Below are 21,755 nucleotides of genomic sequence, written 5' to 3'. Positions count from 1 at the left end.
AAAAAAATTGAGTTACCAAAACGAAGGCAAAAATAATTTGAGTTAAAGAGATAAAATTTTATTAAAAGTGCAATAAAGGTGCAGGGAAATACTTTTTTTTCGAAATATCGAAAATTTCGAGTTATCGAAGTTTAAGTCATCGCGAGTTGACTGTATTTTTTTAGACAGGAAACTTTTTCTTATTGGTCTCAGGATTTGTGTTCATTAATCAAGTTATGTTTATAGGTTGGTTCGAAACAAGTGCCTGAGAAAAGTAGTAAACATCGTTCTGATAGCTCTGGCTCTTCCAAAAGGCATTTGGATGAAGATTCTAGCAAAAGTGAAAGACCAAATAAGAAAAAATATTCAGATGGTCAAACAGATAGAAAAATATCTGAAAGAAGAGAAAGGTAAGTGTGCTTGGCTTCAATGTACTTGCTTCCATGTTGTTTTGATGCAATTAAATATATTAGTACTATACACATAGACAGATAATTTCAGGGCTCCCAAATGGTCCGCTTTTCCCGCCAAAGTCCGTTTTTTAGGGTAAAGTCCGCTTTAGACCGCTTTTTAACATTTTGGTCCGTTTAGTCCGCTTTTGTATTGTTTTTACTAAAAAATCAGATTTTAAAAATTTTCATTACATTAAAAGATACTGTGTGCTGACTTATGTTAAGTCCGAACACGCTGCCGCGGCGCCGTTTTTCTATTGAACTTGACTTTCTGGTATTATTTCGCTTTTCGCTTCAGATTGACGTCATTACTCCTCCTCCCACCGCTGTAACATGGAAATCTAGCAAATGGAGAAGTTTGGGGGAAGAGTTATGACGTGAAATCAAAGCATTTTGCTACTGTTATTTTTCACGGGTTCGGGGTTCGTAAGCACTTGAAAAAAATCAAGAATGTTTCATCAGTGCAATTTTCTGAACTTGTGTTCGATATGTAGCATCGCGAAAAATTACTTCCTGTGTTTGCGAGTTCAATCTTTTTGCATCTTGTTAATATTTTGATGTTTTTGACAATCAGAAGTTACTTTAACATCCATTAACTTAGATTAGCTTATTTTATGTTTAATTACAATAGATAATAAAGTTTTTTTTCGGAACCATGAAAACATCAAACTTTCTTGGACTTCGCCGAAAATTGCTTGCTGGGTTTTGAGATTTCAATCTCTTTGCATCTTGTAAATATTTTGATATTTTTGGCAATCAGAAGTTATTTTGACACACTCCACCATAGATTAGCTTATTTTTTGTTTAATTTTAATAGATAAGAGACTACTTTTTTTTCAAAATAATGGCAACATTGAACTTACTTGCACTTTGCGGAAAATTGCTTGTCGTGTTTGAGATTTCAATCTTTTTGCATCTTGTTAATATTTTGATATTTTTGGCAATCGGGAGTTATTTTGGCATACGCCACCATAGATTAGCTTATTTTTTGTTTAATTTTAATAGGTAATAAACTACTTTTTTTTTTTTTTTTGAAACCATGACAACATTGAACTTACTCGCACTTCGCGATCTTTTTGCATCTTGTTAATGTTATGATATTTTTGGCAATCGGAAGTTATTTTGACATACGCCATCATAGAATAGCTTATTTCTTGTTTAATTTTAATAGATAATAAACTTTCTTATTTTTGGAACCATTGCAGCATTGCACTTATTCGAACTTCGCGAGGAATTGCTTCTTGTCTTTGAGATTTCAATCTTTTTGCATCTTGTACATATTTTGATATTTTGCGCAATCGAATGTTATTATCACATATGCTATCCTAGACTAGCATATTTTTGTTCAATTTTAGTCATGTTTAGTTTTAGAGAATATTCTTTTTTTTTTTTTGGAAATTATGCCAACAGTGAACATATTTCGCGAAAATTTGATTCTCTTGTGCAAGATTTCAATCCTTTTGCATCTTGTTATTATTTTAATATTTTTTAAAATTGGAAGCTGTTTTGACATGTGCTACCTCAAATTTTTTTATTTAATTTTATTTTTAAAAACTAAAAAACTTTGTATCCTTATTTTTTTAAGTACTCATAATGAGTATTTTCAATTTGAAAATATAGCTCTATGAATCTAAACTTACACATTTATTTATTACATTAAGTTATCCAGTAAAAGCAGGCTCAAATTTACATTCAGTGTATTTATCGCTTAAGCAGCATTTGTATATTTTTGGGTATGGTGATGTTAATAAAAAATTTTTCTTTCTCACTAATTTTTATATGTACTTAAAGACAGTTACAATATTTTTTTTGGTGCCCGAACAAATAATACATACATATGAAGAAATGATTTGGATACTTAGCATACTAATAAATGATTTGCTAACCTCTAATATTTTTGAACTTAGTCAGTTAGTAGCGTAGTCAGAAATTACCTGCTTTGGTGTTTGGTCATAAACTCTCATATGTATATAAACTTACCATATTATGGCTGTAAATATGTGTAAAAACCAAGGGCTGTGGGGGGGGGACCTCCTGGCCTCCAAACTATATCTTCTTGTCTTGTGGTACCTTAAATCAAAATGAATTCTCTCTAAACTGATTATGTGAAAATTTTTGTAAACTACTATGTACTAAGGTGTTTACTGTAAAAACTGTATCTATTAGGTATGCACTGATTGATCGGTCACTTGAGTGATTATTTTTAACTAGCCAGTTTTTACCTGTTAAGTAGTAGAAAATTTATTTTACAATTAAAGTTACTCTGTAAGATGGTCAGTCACATGCTTGCTTGTCACTCCCCCCCCCCCCAAGCCCATCCAAATGTTTGTGTGAATAATATAATTCAATGGATAAGAAGTTCAGATGTACAGAAGGTGATAAGGATTTATCATTAAAAATCATTATTTTGGTTAATTAACGAATTATCTTCACGTATTTATTGCTAGACAGCTATTTTGCCGTTTGGTGCTACCCTGGGTTTAACTATGAATGGTCCTCTTTGGTCCCCTTTTTGATTCAAAGTGGTCCTCTTTTACCCTTTTCTATGGCTAAAATGTGTTGGGAGCCCTGTAATTTTCAAAAAATAGTTAAAATGGACTTGGCGCGCTTCATGGCTAGATAATGTTGGTGCACGCCGTGAGCGGATGCATTTGCTACTGTGCAGATAAGTACATCGCCTAGTAATTTTTAAGTAATATCAATATTAAACAATGGTTCTTCATAATCTGTTGGTTAATTAATGAAAAAGTTATCCCTTGCTTTCATGGATACGTGATTGAAAGCAAAATAATCATGGCATTATTAAAAATTTTACTTACCCACTGAAAATTGTTTTACATTCCTGCAAATAGTTTCAAGTAGTGAGTGCAAATACTTTATATTTTTATCTTATCATGGCAAACCTCAAAATGTGCAAGTCCATCAAAATTCAAAAGTTTTAAAAAATTATGAAGCTTGAGTGTATAATCTATATGTCTTTAAAAAAGTTTGAGAGTATACGGCGTATATGGAGTATACCCTTTGGTAACACCACTGCTAATGATTGATCTAAATCGTAAGTATTAATCATGCACTGCTTGGTGATTTAGGAAAACATATAGTCACCTTAAATAGAGATGATAAAATAATAACATTGATAGCTCATGCAATGCTTATTCCATCAAGAAAATAAACATACAAGAAACTAGTATGTTGTGGCCATCACGAAACTTTCTTCTATATTTTTCTTTTTTTTTCTGATCCCTCCCCATGCTTGACGAGGAAGCAATATTCCCAACAAAAACAAAATTACACATGCAAAAACTTGACTACCATCCCAATGTCTGAATTATTTTAACAGCAAAGCAAAGAGAGCGAAAATTGAAAGTTATTTTAAAAGCCTTGCTTGAATTAATTACAAATATTTTATTTGTTAACAAACATAAGATGGCAACAGTTAAAAATTTTAAATCATTGAGATAATATTTCCGATCATTTCCATTCAATTAAAATCACGAGAAATACGCAGACGACAATCTATTACGATTTATCTTTCTTATTGTTGCATTAATAAAGCTATTTTTATTCAAAACTAGTATGTTGTGGCCATCACGAAACTTTCTTCTATATTTTTCCTTTTTCTGATCCCTCCCCATGCTTGACAAGGAAGCAATATTCCTAACATAAACAAAATTACACATGCAAAAACTTGACGACCATCCCAATGTCTGAATTATTGTAAAAACAAAACAAAGAGCGAAAATTGAAAGTTACTTCAAAAGCCTTACTTGAATTAATTACAAATATTTTATTTATTAACAAACATTAGTGGCAACAGTTAAAAATTTTAAATCATTGAGATAATATTTCCGATCATTTCCATACAATTAAAATCACGAGAAATACGCAGACGACAATCTATTACGATTTATCTTTCTTATTGTTGCATTAATAAAACTATTTTTATTCGCAAAAAAAAAAAAAAAAAAAATCAACACCTCTTGGAGCGATTGGAGTCAAAATTGAACCAAAGCCTGTTTACGTATGGATTCACATATATTCCAAATTTCAACCAGAACGGAGCATTACTTCTTGAGATAGGGCACTCACAATGGAAAAAAAGAACGGGCGATTGCGCTACCCCCCTTTTTAGCTGTTGACACCAAAATAAAATCAGCTCTTATACCCACTAAGGGCTACTTGCCGATAAATTTTGCTTTCATTCCGTTCATTATTTCTTGAGATACAGCAGTCACAATTGACGACAAAAAACGTTCTATAGCTCAACCCCCCTTTGAGTTATTGACACCAAAATTGAATCAGCACCTGCTCCTGTTAATGGCAACATATGGACCAAATTTTGTTTGATTCCGCCAGTTACTTCCTGAGGAATAGCAAGCACGCGTAACTCAAAAAACGTCCCATTGCTCCACCCCCCTTGGAGGAATTCGCGCCAAAAACTAATGGGCACAAGTTCACATACGGGCACATATGTGTACCAAATTTCGTTCGATTTCATGCGGTAGTTTTTGCTGTAGAGCGGCCACAAAAAACTGGTCACACACAGACGTGACACACATACATACACACACACACACACAGACAGACAGACATTTTCCAAAAATAGTCGAAATGAACTCAGCACACCTCAAAACGTTCGAATCCGTCAAAATTCGAAATTCGAAAATTTGCACAAATCCAATACTTTCTTCTATATATTAGATATAGAAGAAAGTAATAAAAAACAATCTTAGTACTACAGCAAATAGACTTTTTCCTGGATTGCTCACTTTTCTGTATTTCCTTCTATCTCTAAGTACATCACATAATTTATCAATGCATTTTCTCAATTGTTTCAATATGTTAATTTTTCAGCATTTTAGTTAAAAATTACACCAATTTTCCAAAAAAGTATAAATACTTGGTTCACCTTGAAATTTTTGAGTTTTCAATAATGTTAAAATGGTGTATCTGTCCTATTCCAGTGTTTGTTTTATTAGCACATGGTTTTGTTAACAGGGTTCGTACGCCCTTGAAAAACCTTGAAAAGTGCTTGAAAAAAGAAAGTTCATTTTCAAGTGCTTGAAAACCTTGAAAAAGTTTTAAAACCTTGAAAAAGTTTCTTAGTGCTTAAATTCTCTCAAAAATCAACGAATTGTGCTTAGAAGTTTTAAAAAAGTATTTCACTAATGCAATTTTCTGAACATGTGTTCAGTATGCAACATCGCGAAAAATTGCTTCCGTGTTTGGGATTTCAATCCTTTTGCATCTTGTAAATATTTTGATGTTTTTTACAACCGAAAGATATTTTGACATATCGTACCTTAGATTAGTTTATTTTTTGTTTAATTTCATTAATTAACAAAGAAATTAATTTCGAAACCATGACAACATTGAACTTACTCGGGTTTCGCGGAAAATTGCTCTTGTGTTTGAAATTTCAATCTTTTTGCATCCTGCAAATATTTAAATATTTTGGCTAATCAAATGTTAGTTTCGCATATGCTACCTTAGATTAGTATATTTTTTGTTTAATTTTAATGAAAAACAAATAAATTTATTTCATGGGAAATATGCCACGTCGTTTAATTTCAGTAAAATATAAGTTTATTTTATGGGAAACATGACAACATTAAACTTAATTCGCGAAAATTTGCTTCCCTTGTTTGAGATTTCAATCCTTTTGCATTTTGTAAATATTTTTATATTTTTGGCAATTAGTAGTTATTTTGACACTGCTACATCAGATTAGCTTATTTTATTTTTTTATTTTAATAACTAAAGAGTTAAAGAATTTATTACCTTGGTCTTGTTTAATTATTTGCTTATTTATTTTTGCAATTTTGAATGATTATCTTTACCTAATTTTTGGTCATAACAGATTTTTTTTTTTTTTAAATTTAAATTTCAGCAGTTGAGCACCTAACAAATTAACTTAAAGTTTGTATTTTAAATATAAAGTTGATTTATATAATTTTATTTATAAGTACATCATTTTTTTATGTCTGTTAAAACAAATAAGGTGTATAACAGGGGTGGTTGTGTTATGATTATTCACTTGAAATCCAGAAGTGTTCGTTTTTATGCTTTTACTTCCTTATATCTCCAATTTTCCCCTTTTCCTCAAATGTTCAAAATTACTACTTTATTATGGTTGTGGGTACTTGGAGCTTACTGAAAGAGGCTTTAATCAGCAAATGGGTAGATAGCTTAAGGAGGGTCTTTCATCTTCATTTGGATCTAATAAATTGACCAGTACCAGCCTAGCTAGGCCCAGTGCCTGTTGCTGGTTATCAACAGGCACTGGGCATGGTATTTCTATGCAGAATATTTTGACTTAATAAACTATTTTATGAATTGTATGCATAGCAAAAGTTATTGTTGTACATATGTATAAATCTGAACTTGCACATTTATTGTCTATTGCAAGTTAATCAATGAAAGCTGAATAGGCTCAAGTTTGAATTCAAAGTATTTATCACTGCTTAAGCTGCTTTTGTATATTTTGAGGTGTAGAGACTGGACTGTGGATTTTCATAAACTTTTCTTACTTCCTAATTTTTAAATTTACTCGAGGACAGTTGAAATGCCTTATTGGCTGAACAGCTAATAAATACATACGAATAATTGATTTGAATACTTATAAATGATTTGCAAACCTAATATTTTTAGAACTTAATAGTGCAAACTGAAATAACTTTCTGGGTAGTGTTTTTGTCCTAACCACCCTTATATTGTAATAAACCACTGTATGGTACTGGAAATAAATGTTAAAACCGGGGGGGGGGGGGGGGGGGGGAGTGACTTCAAAAACTCCTCTCTGGCAATGCCATTGAACTTGGGTATTTTAGTTTCTTCCCATAAAAGTTAAAAGCACTTATGAAAGGGTTTTTTAAGTATTAATTTGCTGATTCTAGAAAATATACAAACCTCTGACTGCTGCAACCTTTGAAAAACCTCAAAATTAAACCTCTTGGTATCTGCTTCTCTTTATGACCGAACTTTTCAAACATTTTCAGAAAGACTTTCAACGCAGTAGATCTTTCATCAAAGCGTCTCTTGTTGTAGAAAAAACAATTTTGTTTTCTTATACTTTTTTGTATTATTGCCTTATTTCTATGTGTTTGTAGTAAATGAAATCTGCATACAATATTTTTAGTACAAATTTATGATATTGCCTTGAAAACAAAATTTTTTACCTTGAAAAGTACTTGAAAAGTGCTTGAATTTTTTTCTGCCTAAAGGGTATGAACCCTGGTTAAGTATATAAATATATTGTTCATTTTTGAAACTTTCTTCAACAAATTAAATTATTCGCTTCTAGTTTTGGTGACAGCAGAGGCATTGAAAAGTCTCCTATGTCATCTCAAGGCTCATCTAACAGTTACTCGCAACCTCACCATGGGTATTCTAACCACAGAGACAATTTACCCAAAGGGAAGAATGAGAGATGGAACAACTCAAATTCTGGAAATTGGCAAAAAGACAGGTTGGTTTATTTGTCATGAAAAAGATGGTATTTTGTATATTTCAGCCTTTTTGTTCATACCAGTTTTTTTTCCTTAATTATTATTATTTTCTTAGATGGATCTTTTGCAAAATTACTAATTGCATAAAAAGGAAAAATTTAAAAATTGGTTTATTTTGCCATTTTTAAAAATTTTTAATATTTTAACTGTACTTTAAATTCTTAAAATAATTTGCAGTGTCCTTTTTATACATTATACAGTAGTACCTCCTTTAAGGGACACCTCTATTTAAGAGACAATTTTTCTAGTCCCAGTCCCTTTGAATAGGGACCTGAATGTATATACCTCTGATTAAAGGACACTATTTAAACGACAGTCGCAGAAAAGTGAAAATCCAGAGTCCCCCTCTGGATTTTCACAACATAATGCAATTAGTTGTTTTTTTTCCCTTTCAACTGAACTGAATTCATACCCTTTGCCCCCCCCCCTCCCCCCTGCTGAAAAACTTTGAAAATATGAACGAGCTTATATAATTCATCTTACTGCAGTTCGTTCACAGCGAAGTACCATTGTTTTTTATGATAAATTTTGCTTTAGGCATGACCTTGATTTCTGATCTTCTAAGTAAAAGGATTTTTACTTTTATTGCTTTGAGGTGAAATTATTTCCAAAACTACAATTTTAATTTTGTGTTCTGTATGTTTTCGTTCTAATGAACATAGACTAGTCAAATGTCAATCATATCGATCAATAATTCGCTCTTTATCGGTCATGAATTCTATCAACTCTTTTGTTCAGTCTTAATGTTAACATAAACAGTTAACACTGAAACCTTTATGTGCCAGGGTGGGAAGAGGGGGGAGTCCAAATTCTTATGTTTTAGAAGTTTTCAAAATGCTTTTCACAAAAAAAAAAAAAAAAAAAAAACAGCTTAACCCAGGTCTTTTCCATTCATCAAATTTCTTCTTTCACAGCTTATGATATCATTTTAGTCAATGACGTAGAACAGCGGTTCTCAAACTTTCAGACTCTGCAGCCCCTTTCAGGCCTGCAGACTGACATGAGATTACCCCCCTCTCCCTCTATATGTGCTTAATACAAGCAATCTTATTGGAAACTTGAGCTGATGTGGATAGCTGAAAACAAGTAAATAAGGAAAATCTCGATAGTTTCACACACAAAATTTAATTCAACTGTTCAAAGCTTTATTTTCAACAGCTTATTACTAGAACATTTGAAATCCAAGATGAAAAGAAGTAAATACAATTTTTGAGGTAATTTAGGATCCAAATGAGGTTGGCGTGCACATTAGTCACTTTCAAAACATTAATGAGCGGGTTGATTTTATTTTATCTGTTATACCCTAACGCCCCTCCCCCTCCTCGCTTTATTATTCTTTTGCACCCCCCCCCTCGTAGGTTGAGAACTGCTGATGTAGAAGATAAATAATAAAAAACATATTGCATGAAATGCATATTCAAACTAATTGCAGTTTAGAAGGTAATATAAAGATAAACATTATGAAGACATCCAGAATGCAAAATTTTTCCTAATTACTGGAATAATTAATTTTTTAAGTACACTGCTGTGCTGTACGTTTTGCATTCAATTTTTTCAAATTTATTGACTTACACCTCTTAAGAGTTAAAAAAAAATGAAACGGCAGACTACTGGCTCATGCATGGTCGAGCACTGGATTTCTATGGCCGACTACTGGAGCATTTTCTCGTATTAGCAATAGCTTGGTTTTGTAAATAAAAATGTTTTATTCCAGAAGTAAGTTAGTGAGTCATTATCAGAAAGGTATAGACTAAAGTCTTACAATGTTTTTATTGTGGTATTGATTGCTGAAATTTGTAGGTTAACAAAAACCAACAACCAATCTCTTAAATGGCCAACTACGGGAGCTTTCACCCTATATCATTTTTTACGTTATTTGTACGTCTTAATTTGTTGTATTTCATTGTTTTTATCCCATTTCAAATTGTATAATTTTCTCTATCTTTCTTCTTTTAATTTTCATTTTGCTTTCTTACTTTTAGGTACCCAAATGATTACAAAAGAGATCATTACAGAAACTATCCTAGAGAAGATAACAATTTTCAAAGGGGGAAACCTCATCGAAATGACTACCCTTATTCTCAGGATCGACATGGAAATAGGTAGAAAATATTATTCTTTGAAAATATGTAAAGACTGAGATGAATAGTGGAAAGAGAATGGGGGAGAGGTAGAAGCAACTCAAATCTGTATATTAGCATATTTTTAAATAAGCTAGGGACTGTCGCCCCCTCTTCTTTTTAATGTAGTAGGCATCAAAAGATTTGTTTTCTTTCTCCCTTAGTTGAAGTCACGATTAATAAGAGAGCTGTTTTTTATTTTTGTAAATTATATTGCTTAAAATTGTAATTTTGAAATAGTCAAACTTGGTTAGTTTGAACATGTTTAAAAATTACTGCTAAGACAAACTATGTTTAAGAAGCATTAAAAGTTCTTTTGAGTTTGTTTCAGTTATATATAGTGCAAAGAAAATATAATGTGGGTCAAGTCTTTATGTTTGGTTCAATTTATCTTGTTTACTACAGCGCACATTTACGTACGACCACTAAAACATTGGTGGTGGTGCATCTTTTAACTAATACATATTAGTAAATTTTATTGCTAAAATTTATTGTGACGCATTATCAGTCACTACAGCTGTCTGATGAGAACTGTTGAGTGTTGAAAATTTAAAAATTAAAAACATTATAACAACTAATAACTGCAATAAGCATTGCAGGCACGGGATTCGAAGAACACCGTTTTCAGAGCGAACCGAGCTGATGTGCACATCACATGACTTCCTTTTACACCAATTCAATGTTATTTCCTCATTATTGCAATTTTAATGTGATTCAATAGTTAATTCTCTATCACCAACAGTGACCAAATTAAAACTAGATTAAAAAAAAATAAGTAAACTCGCCAAGTTGGCGACAAAACTTGTGACTAAAAGACTGCTGATGTATATATCGCCAAATTACAACACCACTTGAGTTTGCATCGAAATTAACAATGATTTCCCCCAAAAAAGGTGCAAAAGACCCCTTTAGAAACACCCGAATGCAACCAAAAGGAGAGGTGCGCAACTAGTCTCCACTACGATTCTAAGTACCAAATTTCAAGTTGCTAGGACATACCGTTCTTGAGTTATGCGACATACATACGCACATACAGACTACAGACGTCAATAGAAAACTCGTTGTAATTAACTCGGTTAATCGTCAAAATGGATATTCGGTCGTCTATGGCTAATTCTTCAAAAAGTGCATTTTATCTGTCACATGCCTTTTACAGTAAAAACTTTAAGAAACAATTCATTTAACAATGATATTTAATTTCATCAAAAATATATCAATTTAAACCAGCCAACAATTTTTTAATGCTAATTTTTATTTTAGTATATTCTTGGTTCACAACATGTGAATTCACACACCTTGTGTGACTGTTTTTGTTGCTTATTAACTTGTTTAATTAAAAGTACATACTTATTTATTTCCTTTCACAATTGTCTCAAATACTAATTGTTTAAGTATATTTAATTTTTTAACATTGTGTTTTAGTTCGTTTTAGAAGGACAAGGAGACATGTCACACAATAAATTATCACCTCTGTTCTCCGTTACCTAAACACAAAATGCCATTCCTCATTAACTCATGGCAGTAATGATATCAAATTCCATTTTCCATAATACAAGAGAGCTTCCTTGTTGATTTTCAGCCATAGTTGAAGTTGTGAGATTTTTGTTGAAAAACAGAAGATGTGTGTGGATTTTACTTTAAAAACTTAGTGTGGGTACTCTGATTTCTCACCTCCATGAACTTAAATTTCAGGGATGTAAACAGGGTTCGTACGGGTCATGGAAATCCTGAAAAGTCATGGGGAAAAAATAACAGAATTTCAGACCTGGAAAAGTCATGGAAAATTGAAATTTTCAATTTATTTCAAGTCATGGAAAAATGTCCTGGACAAAGAGAAAGGAACAGTAACTAAAGGAGAATTAGAAATCTTGAGTGATTTAACCGTAAAGTACATAAAAGCTATTAAAAGTGGAAAATTGAACTATCAAAAAATTAAATCGGAATTTGAAATCTCATATTGCATCCACTTCTGTCGCAGCCAATTGTCATTTTTGTGATGTGATTTTACTGCCTGTACATCACTTATTTTGAATTTTCTGTTATTTTCAACACTTAGGTTTTATATTCTGTAGTAGCAAAATTTCACGTTCTTAGTTTTGTCACGCCCACTCAAAAAAAAGCAATTCGATTGCATGCAAGTTCGATTCCATCACTTGTAAGGGCTTAGTATTAAATTTATCAGAGTTTATCTTAATTAGTTGAATGTTTTAGAAAATAAAGATCTTAAGTCGGGCGATAGAATACAAAAGAAGAGGAATTCCAATGTTCTAAAACAGTAGTGCCCAACATACGGCACGCAAAACTCACTGCTACGTTCAATGTCAGGAATTAAACGTGTTCTGGAATTTCTGAACCTGTTAATTTATATGCATTTGAAAATTTGCAAACAAAACAAATATACTTTTGAATCAGAAAATTGATCCATTACTGAATGGTTTTTTCAAAAAAGATCTGGTTTAGAAACATAAAGAACTAAACTATGTGGCTTTACTTTAAAGAACCAAAATACTGTCAAGTTACGTGGATGATTAAAGGTGCTGTTGACACTAAAAGGTAACTTTTGAAGCAAATTTTTTGAAACTTAGTGATGACTCATTCAACTTTGGCCCATTCAATATCATTCCTCCTGTTTTTAAAAAAATATCAGACATTTAAGCATCATCATATTCGCTTCACTGCATTTTTACTTTACTTAAATTTATACGATAAAGACAAATAAGAATAGTTTAGTTTTTTAAGTGTGCACTTATATTTTTTCCATTACTAGTAAGTGCTTCAATGAGGCTGTGGCATTCTTAAGACATTTTGCTAATGCTCATTTCCAAATATTACCAAGTTTGAGATTAAATAGTGCTATTTTCTTGGTGTAACGAGGTCATGAAAATTTTCATTGAAGTCATGAAAAAGTCTTGGAAAAGTCATGGAATTTTTTCATCCAAATAGAGTATGAACCCTGTAGTAAATTAATGTAAAAAAAAAAAAAATAACATGCTTTCATATGCTTAACATGTGCAGATTGTAGCATTGAAGAGAAAAAAAATTTCCCTGAAAAATGTATCTGTTAGGCCTATATTAATGGACAATTCCTCACCTCCGTGAGAGACCTTATCAGTGTCGTTATTTCTGAGGTGAAAATAAGTGATGGAGGGGAAATACATTAACAATAGGCATTTAACCAAAATTATAAATTGCCAGTATATCCTCAAATTTACTAAATACTATTTTTTAACTTACATTTGAAACTACTAATTAATCGGTAATTTAATTAAGAGAGCTTAATATTATATTCCCGCTAATCATTAAAATAGCTGATTGTTTACACAATTAACAAAATTACTACTTTGATATTAAATTGGCCTCGATTTTCAAATATTAAAAGTGTTTTTTCTTTTTTAAAATTTTCCTGAACAAGGCATTTTTTAACTTTTTTTATTTATGAGTAAAATAATTGAAACTTAGCTGAGCCATTGTTTATGGTTACTTCTAGTAGGTAACACTTTCATGTAAGAATGAAAAAAAAAGAAAACAAAAGGTTTAGAAATTGAAAAATATTTGCATTCAAAAGTTACGCTTTCTGGAGAATGACCCCTATACGTTCTTAGGTATATATGAATGTGTGGTCGGGTCGAAAAAAACTCAACATTCATTCAGGAGTGAGCAAAATGGAAATTAAGTCCGATTTTTGAGTGAAATTTTTTCCCCGAATACTTCCTTTTTTATAAAAAGAAGTAAAAAAAGATTTCATGACAGAAAAGACATGTAACAAATCTTTTTGTCTGATATCTTTTTATCGATTCGCTCATTTTTATGCATTGAACGTTTCTTATTTGTACAATTTTGATATTGTTAGAACCTTGATTATCAGAAACTCTTTTAACCACAACCTTGTTTAACCAATTGGTGTTCTTTATTTTTTGGTAATTAAACCATACCACTTCAAGGTCCCTGTAGGCAACTATTTCCATTATAGAAACCAAATTTTTTATTTGGATTTCGAATCACTTCTCTTCCGCAAGTCCGTCAACAAATCTCTTGAACACTAAATATAATTCTAGTTTTTAAAATGCTGCTAAATTTGAGAGCGTTTGAATTTGAAAGTAAAGTAGAGTAACTGCACCAGTAACAGACAAGGGTCCAGTAACAGACAGTCATAATTTTACATTTAAATATTAAGAATTTTAGGCGAGTAAAACTAGTGTTGCTGTGGCTCATGAATGCAGTGCAACCATCTAGTGTTATCAGTGAATTGTATGTACCAGTTCGTATTTACAAGGCAGTGGTGGAAGGTTATGAACAGCTACCATGGTTTGCTGATGTTTCATGTACATTTAAATTAAATAAGGCTTTAGTTCTAAAAATAAAGAACTTTTAAACATTCTGAAAAGAAGAAGGAAATTTTGTCCATTACTCATCCTTTTCTCATCCTATCTGTTACTGGGTGTCATCAGATTTTTCAGTGTTTGTTACCTTGGGGTCAGACCTTTTTTTTTTTTTTTGAAATTGAGCAAATAAAAATAGAATGAACTAATTCAGAGGATCCAAAAGCAGCCAAACCTTAGATGAGGTGTAGTTGCATGAGAGCAAAATAGTATAAAAATTCTAAATATATTAAAAGGCTCAGAAAATTGAGTTAACCGGAGAGCGATGTCTTAAGCCGATCTGTTACTGGTGTGTTTACCCTATTGTCTGTTAATAATTAATAGAGACGTACCGAGTAGCACTTTGGCCGAGTAGCCGAGTACCGAGTACTCGGCCTTTCACTACTCGGCCGAGTACCGAGTTACCGAGTACTCGGCCTTTCACTACTCGGCCGAGTTACCAAGTACCAATTATGTTTTAAGAAGAACCACCGACAAACATGTGATGAATTTTGAACTTATTGGAATAGTAGTATAAACCTCCTTGTCCATATAATAGTTTTTAAAACTAAATTCCTGCTGAAATTTAATTACGCATTATATAAACAATTTTGTTTGTGTCAAAAATTTTACAAAAAAATTATTTTTAAAATTCAAAATAAATAAATAAAAGGTATGATTAATCAAGTTGGAATTAAAACAAATTACAGTGAAATCCCTCTAATGCAGACACTAACAGGACAATTTTTTTTTTGTCCACAATAGAGAGGTGTCCGCAGGACAGGGGTTTAATAATGTTATTTGCACTGGAACTGGGGAATTAAAAACTGTCCGCATAAGAGGGGTGCCCGTTAGGAGGGGTTTCACTGTATACCAATCAATTATAGTTCTAGTCCGCCAAACATAAATAATTTTTAAAAGCAGAAAAAACAAATGTGCAGGAACACTGCAGACACGTGTTTCTGACCCCCCGTTACAAGGAACGTCTTTTTCAGTGCATAACATGTGAGCTAAAGAATGTAAAGACATACGACAAAAAAATCCGACTTTTGTCGGATGCCTTTAAATCCACGAGCTCCCATTTTGTGCATTGAAAAAGAAATTCCTTGTAATGCCAAAACACGTGTCTGCAGTGTTCCTGCAGTGTGCTTTTAACGTTGTTTTATTTCGTTTTATTTTTTAAGCAAAGGTAATTTATATTTTTATAACTAATTTTTGTTTGTAGCAAAAATCAATTTTTAATATAAAAATTCCATATTTTCTATACATACCTTTTTTGCATAATTTTTAATAAATAAGTTTTATTAACTTTGGGGACATTAAAATAAAGATTTATTCCACAAACTTCATTATTCTCAAAATTTAAATTTGACTTATAAATTTTAACTGTAAATGATTACAGAATATAATGCTTGCTCTTTTTTTATAAATTTTAGTATCTGTCTTGGACAATATTCAATTTTTTGCAACTACTCGGTATTGGCCGAGTATCTGATCAGAATTTGGCCGAGTACCGAGTACTCGGCAAATTGGCCGAGTACCGAGTAGTTACCGAGTACTCGGTACGTCTCTAATAATTAATAGTGAGTAATTAATTCTTTATTTTGTCGCCATGTTTAAAATCAAAGATCAAGAAATAAAGTTAACTACACTATAGATAAAACAACTCTTATAGTTTACTATATTACGTCTTGTTGAAGTTGCATTGCATTTTCCGGCTAGTGTGATTAGTTTTCAAGTTTCTCATTTTCCTTTTCACTTTCCAGGTATGGTTCCGGTTCTCATGGCGGTGGATTTTCCCACTATGGAATGAGGCCTCCACCGTATGGAATGAGCCAGCCTCCACCGGCTCATTCAAACTACAACTATGGGCCCATGCCTTCCTCCATGCACTCACCCACCTCAATGGGTTCACAGCCCCCTCCCCCTGGACTGAGTGACCACTCTATGGACGCTTACAGTCCGTACCAAGGACACTCGGACTCTTGGCGGAGGAGAAGCAATGAACGCCATAAAGAACATAGTTCCGGCGATTATAAATCAAAAAACTGAAACTGCTAGTCATACCCAAATAATTCAAAGTCCTGCTTAACCTGTCTTGCTTTCAAAATACTGCCATTAGAGTGGTGAATTTTATGAAAAAGTTTTTTAAAATTATTTTCCATTAATTTATGCTGGGATTGGCTGCTGAGTACCTATTTTTTTTTTAGCGTAGGAAAGACTTATTTTCTTAAATTTGGATTTAGAGTGAAAATAAAATAAATAAATAAAACATGAACAATAATTTAAGTTTGATTTTAGAAATTTTTCTCCTCTCCTTATGCTAAATCTTATAAATAACTTGTGAAAAAATTATTAAATTTTTAATCCCTCTTCCCAAAAAAAGAAATTTTTAAAATGAAATGTTTAGAATTGATTTGTTTTACCTGCAGCTAAAAACTGAATTTTCCAACTGTGATATAAATTTGTTTTCACTTTCAGTTGATAGTGGATACATTCTTGGCATACTTTAACATTAAAATTTATAACTCTAAGGTCATTGTTTTGAAACTTGTGTAAATAGTGCAGAACTTTTGGAATTGCCTTCGACAAGTTTGCGCAGTAAGTCATGATATTGTTTGAGAGTATGTCATGAACTTTGTACATTTGAAAGCATTTTCTACAACTGTTTAGTTTGTATATAATCACAAACCCAACAATGATACTTTAGAACTGTGATGTTAATTCATACTGTTTCATTTTTGAAACGATTCTGTACAGATAAATCATTCTTCATTCCATTGAAGTTCCATATATTTGTTAGCATTCATGAAGTATCATTTGAAAATTATTCTGTGAAGTTTCTGTTAATTAGTGTAAATAATAAATTGTTCCCAATTTTTGTCATGTTTTATCAACCAGATATCATGTTAATAAAAAAATTTATGAATTTTTTCAAGTGTATCAAGTTCTTTTTGAATTAAATTGGTTGAAAATAGTTATCAAAAAGAAAAGGTTGAAAGCTTCTAAACTAATAACTAAGTTTATTGGAAAATTTTGTCTTTCTTATTTGTTTAGCACGAAAAAAATTTCTATTTTTTTCAGCAAATTGGTAGCAAAATAGCTTTAATTGCAAAATTAGTTGTTTTTATGGCGAAAAATGATTGCAGTCATCGCTGTTAATTGCTTGTGATAAGTATACCATTGCACATAGGCGGCTGGTGCCTCAAAAAAGTGGGGGGGCAAAAGCGATGTGAGTGCGTGGGCGGGGCACAACACCCTTCAAGCTTCTTTTCTTTTTTCTTTTTCGCATAATTGAGCAGTAACATTAGATTTTAACAACATAACAGATAAAATCAACAAGTATTGCATAACAACCCGACCGATTTGCTTCGCTAGCTATGGATTCACAGACCTGCTTGCCCATGAGCTCTAAAATTTCATTTTGAATTTCCTTACTACTGTAAGAAAAATATTTTTCTTTTCCTTTAAAGAATTTTTTAATTAGAGTATTGTCCTTTGAACGGAGATTCAACAGTTCTAAAAAAGTTCCTCTGTTGCTTGCTTCTTCCTTTTCGTCATGTCCTCTTAACGCAATGCCTTGTCTGACACAAAACAACAAAGTTTCACAAACGGACTCGAGATACTTTTTGTTTTCCTCAATTTCGATTGCTCTTTGGGAGATTAGTTGAACACACACGCTCCCTTGTCTCAATGAAGTTTTATATGCTCTGAGTCTCTCAGCAGACGACTTATGAGCTTCACTGTTTCCGTGGGCTTTGAATTTCTCAACACCTTTTTTCCAGTTTTGAAATCCTATTTCTGTGAATGTTTTTTCTGCACAACCTTGAAGTTCATTTTGGTACATTCGACATGGAAAACAAAATGCCTTGTTCAGTTCTCCATAATATTCCAACCATGGAAATTGGTCGAACCAGTTTTTCTGGAATTTCCTCCCATTATTAACTGGATATTGAATGTCCAAAGGCTGATGCGGGCCTTCATTAACTTCATTTTTTCTGATATCATGGTTGTCGCAAGATGTCGTCTCTTCATTAACCATCGAGTCTTCTGTATTTGTATTGATTGACGTCGTTGGCATGGAATCAGACAGTGTTGCATTGAAATTTAAAAAATCCGCGTCTTTCGATTGACTTTCACCTGCATTTTCCACAGTAGGAATCTTGCGGAAACATGCACTAATAGTAGGTTGGTTTTTAAGTCGCTTTGCTTTTCGAAACATTTTGCAAAAACAGAGACGAAACAAATGAAGTTTCTAAATGGAAAAAAAAGGCAGCACCTGCTTCGAATTCGCATTCGAAAATGAAACGTTCAAGTGCTCCTTACAGATGATCGCCCTTTGAATGTTTCGGGATTTCTCATCTCGACCCAGAAGTACATCCCAGAAGTACATACCGGTTAACGGACAGGAGCTGGACACCTTTGTGTGGCACGCGTCAAGCGAACACTTTAAATAATAGACTAGACATGGAGGCATCTGTAGTGACACCGCAGAAAATTGAAAGATAAACATGGTGACCTTGCATGATGTCTCCTCTTTGTGTCGTGGCCGGACACTCCAAATATCTCAGGCAACGCTACACACAATGAGAACTGTCCATCGCATAGGGCTTAGTTCCTCTAGGGACTACGCGGCGCATTCGAAAAGGGTCTCCCATTTATATTGACTCCTAATGCACAGAGCCTCGTAAAAGCTAGCACCGCTATTGCCGTATGAGAAAGGAGTGAATGTGTGGCGCCATTGGCACATCAAACTCCAGACTAAAAAAGAATTTCCGAACGCTTCACCTGTTTTTATGAAGATAGGGACTTCAGACCAAATAAGAATTTCAAAGATGCTTGGTGGACCTGCCCGTTTTTTTTCCAATGGACTATCTTGACACGAAACACAATAAGTATGAAATAAAGGTGTAATATTAATGTCAAAAATCAATTAAAATTTTAGATTATAGGTAATATGGAAATAGGAACTAATTTATTAAAAAATGTATTATTTGTCATATTTTAGACAAAGTTCCTTAGTGGGGAGGCACCGATATATGCAAACTGACCTTTTGTGGATTTATCGGTAATAGACAACAGTTGATTTATTAAAATGTACAGTAACTCAATCACCACATATTCATTTATTTATTTTTGAAATTTCAACTTTTCAAAATTGGTTATTATTAGTTCATTCATGTGGAGTGATAGTTTATTTTTTATTATTTTCATATTTTTTTGCAAATAATATTTCGAAATTTTACTCAAACTGTGCGCAATGTTTCTTATCATTGTTCATAAAATTTCATTCTGTTAATTGGACAAGAAAATTCAAATATTTGTTTAGTAGTCCATGATTGGCAGGTATTTTAAATTTAGAATTGATTTCTTTTATTATTAGTAGCCATTTAACAACGAACGTTTAATTATTGTAAAAATTATAAAGCAATCTTAAAAAGATCTACACCGTAAGTTAGATAGGACGAAAAGTACTAACACAAGAGACGTGTGCAACCTTCCATGCACATATGTACAGATCAATATAATAAATTAAAATGTCTTTACCGTTAATTTTTGTGAAAAAACTTAAAGCATATTTACTAAATTTTATGAAGTCAAAAATTTTTTAATAATACAAAGTTTTGGTTGAATAAAAAGGTACTAAATTGGAAAATTGTTAAATGTACGTTGTAATTGTATGTATAAACTTTGAATGTAATAACTGAAAAAAAAAGGAGAGAGATTGTATTGTAGTTTTCCATCAATCGCTTGGGGGACGGGGAGGGGGAGAACTAATCACAGTCACATTTTCTTTAATGCAAAATATTTCAGTAAACTATTTTTTAAAAAATAAACTAAGAAACTTGTTTTAAATTCTGTATATTTTTATTTTTATGAATTTATTTATTGCTACAAATCATCTTATTTAAGGAAAAATACATGTATTAATTGTTTTTTAAACTCATTCAGCATAATTTCTTGCTTTAATTAATTTAAAATAAAAAATGATATTTCAACCAATTAATGGGTAAAATCTGCCGATTACAAATAATCAGAAAAATGTCGCTGGTTTCCGATTAATCCGTGTATCTGTGCAGTTTGATAAATTTTCTAACCTGAATTGCATTAGCTAAAAGGGCTGGAGAAATTGTCAAATACTTTGTACTAAAAATGAAAAACTTCGTTTTACTACGTTATCTTATTTTGCTCTGTTCATTTGGAATCTCTCTCTGTCGTACGCATCATTTTCTACACAGAAAAGTCATACAAAAAGAAAAAAAAAACTTTGTAATCCGAACACATTTGACGCTTTTCAACAAGTGGCACAATAACGTCCCTTCCCCCCTCCCCTCGAGGAAAGTATTGCACAAGTTGAGAACCGCCGAGTTAAAGTTAATTCACGTGATTGTTTTTGGAATTATAGAAGTATTTTAAAACTGTGAATGCAAAAGTAGAGGATAGGAAGCTAAGAAGGATGGTATATCGGTCGTTTAGCTGGTTTATCTGAAATTATTCAAATTTAGTTTTTCGCTTTCCTAAAGTAAAAAAATGAAAAAAAAGGTCACTTTTCGTCGATCGTTAATTTTGATCTTTGAAAAGTGAGGGGGCAAGGTCCCTCCACTTTTAAAAGTGGAGGGGCGGTCGCCCCCCCTGCCCCCCCGCACGAGCCGCCTATGCCATTGCAGTAGAGTCTCTTAAACGGGAGTCCTCTTTTTACACTGAAAAGTGGCTAAGTTAACGGGCATGTCAGAAAAGGACCACGTTTTCTGGATTCAGTGTGGTTATGAAAGGCCGGGTTTTCGATAGTCTACTGCACCGGAATTTTCAGTCACCAGGGGGTTGTGTATATATATATATTAGGGTGGTCCTTATTTTTGAAGTTGTTAATATTTTACGCGACACCCCTTCAGTTTGTTCCATTATACAAATAAATGATCCTCGCAAAATTTTAAGTCAATCCATGAATATTAACACATGTCCCTAGGGCCCTCTTTTTCGAGTTTCGAAGAAAAAATTGCGGATTTTCTCATTTTTATGTGAAAATGTTCTTTCATATTTACAGTAATTTTGAACCTCAGTATATGAATGGCCTAGGCCGTTAATGAATAATCTTTGACAACAACAAATTGCCTCCTCCAAGCTTTGGGGGGTTGATTTACAAAATATCCTGTGCATGTAATAGGTGTGGCAAATAGGGTTGCTAGGTTGCAATGCTATAAATATAAGAAATGACAATTGTATTTTAATTTTCTGTTCTTTAGTTATATATAGACTTAAATGTTTACGCAATTTTTCATTTAAAAAAAAAATTGAAAAATCCTTGATTACTCTAACATAAAAATATACTATATTTTC

General features: G+C 32.4%; 1 protein-coding gene across 1 annotated transcript in view; it reads left to right on the top strand.

Moving 5' to 3' along the window:
• Positions 1 to 17,272, top strand: part of LOC129223846 (chromodomain-helicase-DNA-binding protein 1-like) — a 118,796-nt gene extending 101,524 nt beyond the window's left edge. The window contains exons 36-39 of the mRNA XM_054858209.1: positions 226 to 389; positions 7,735 to 7,899; positions 9,922 to 10,041; positions 16,184 to 17,272. Coding sequence (XP_054714184.1) covers positions 226 to 389; positions 7,735 to 7,899; positions 9,922 to 10,041; positions 16,184 to 16,469 — 735 coding nt within the window. The 3' untranslated portion in view covers positions 16,470 to 17,272. The remainder of the gene's footprint in view (positions 1 to 225; positions 390 to 7,734; positions 7,900 to 9,921; positions 10,042 to 16,183) is intronic.
• Positions 17,273 to 21,755: the final 4,483 nt, after the last annotated feature.

This window comes from Uloborus diversus, chromosome 6 (genome assembly GCF_026930045.1).
Source record: "Uloborus diversus isolate 005 chromosome 6, Udiv.v.3.1, whole genome shotgun sequence".
Taxonomy (NCBI): domain Eukaryota; kingdom Metazoa; phylum Arthropoda; class Arachnida; order Araneae; family Uloboridae; genus Uloborus; species Uloborus diversus.
This window is presented reverse-complemented; position numbering and strand designations above follow the sequence as displayed.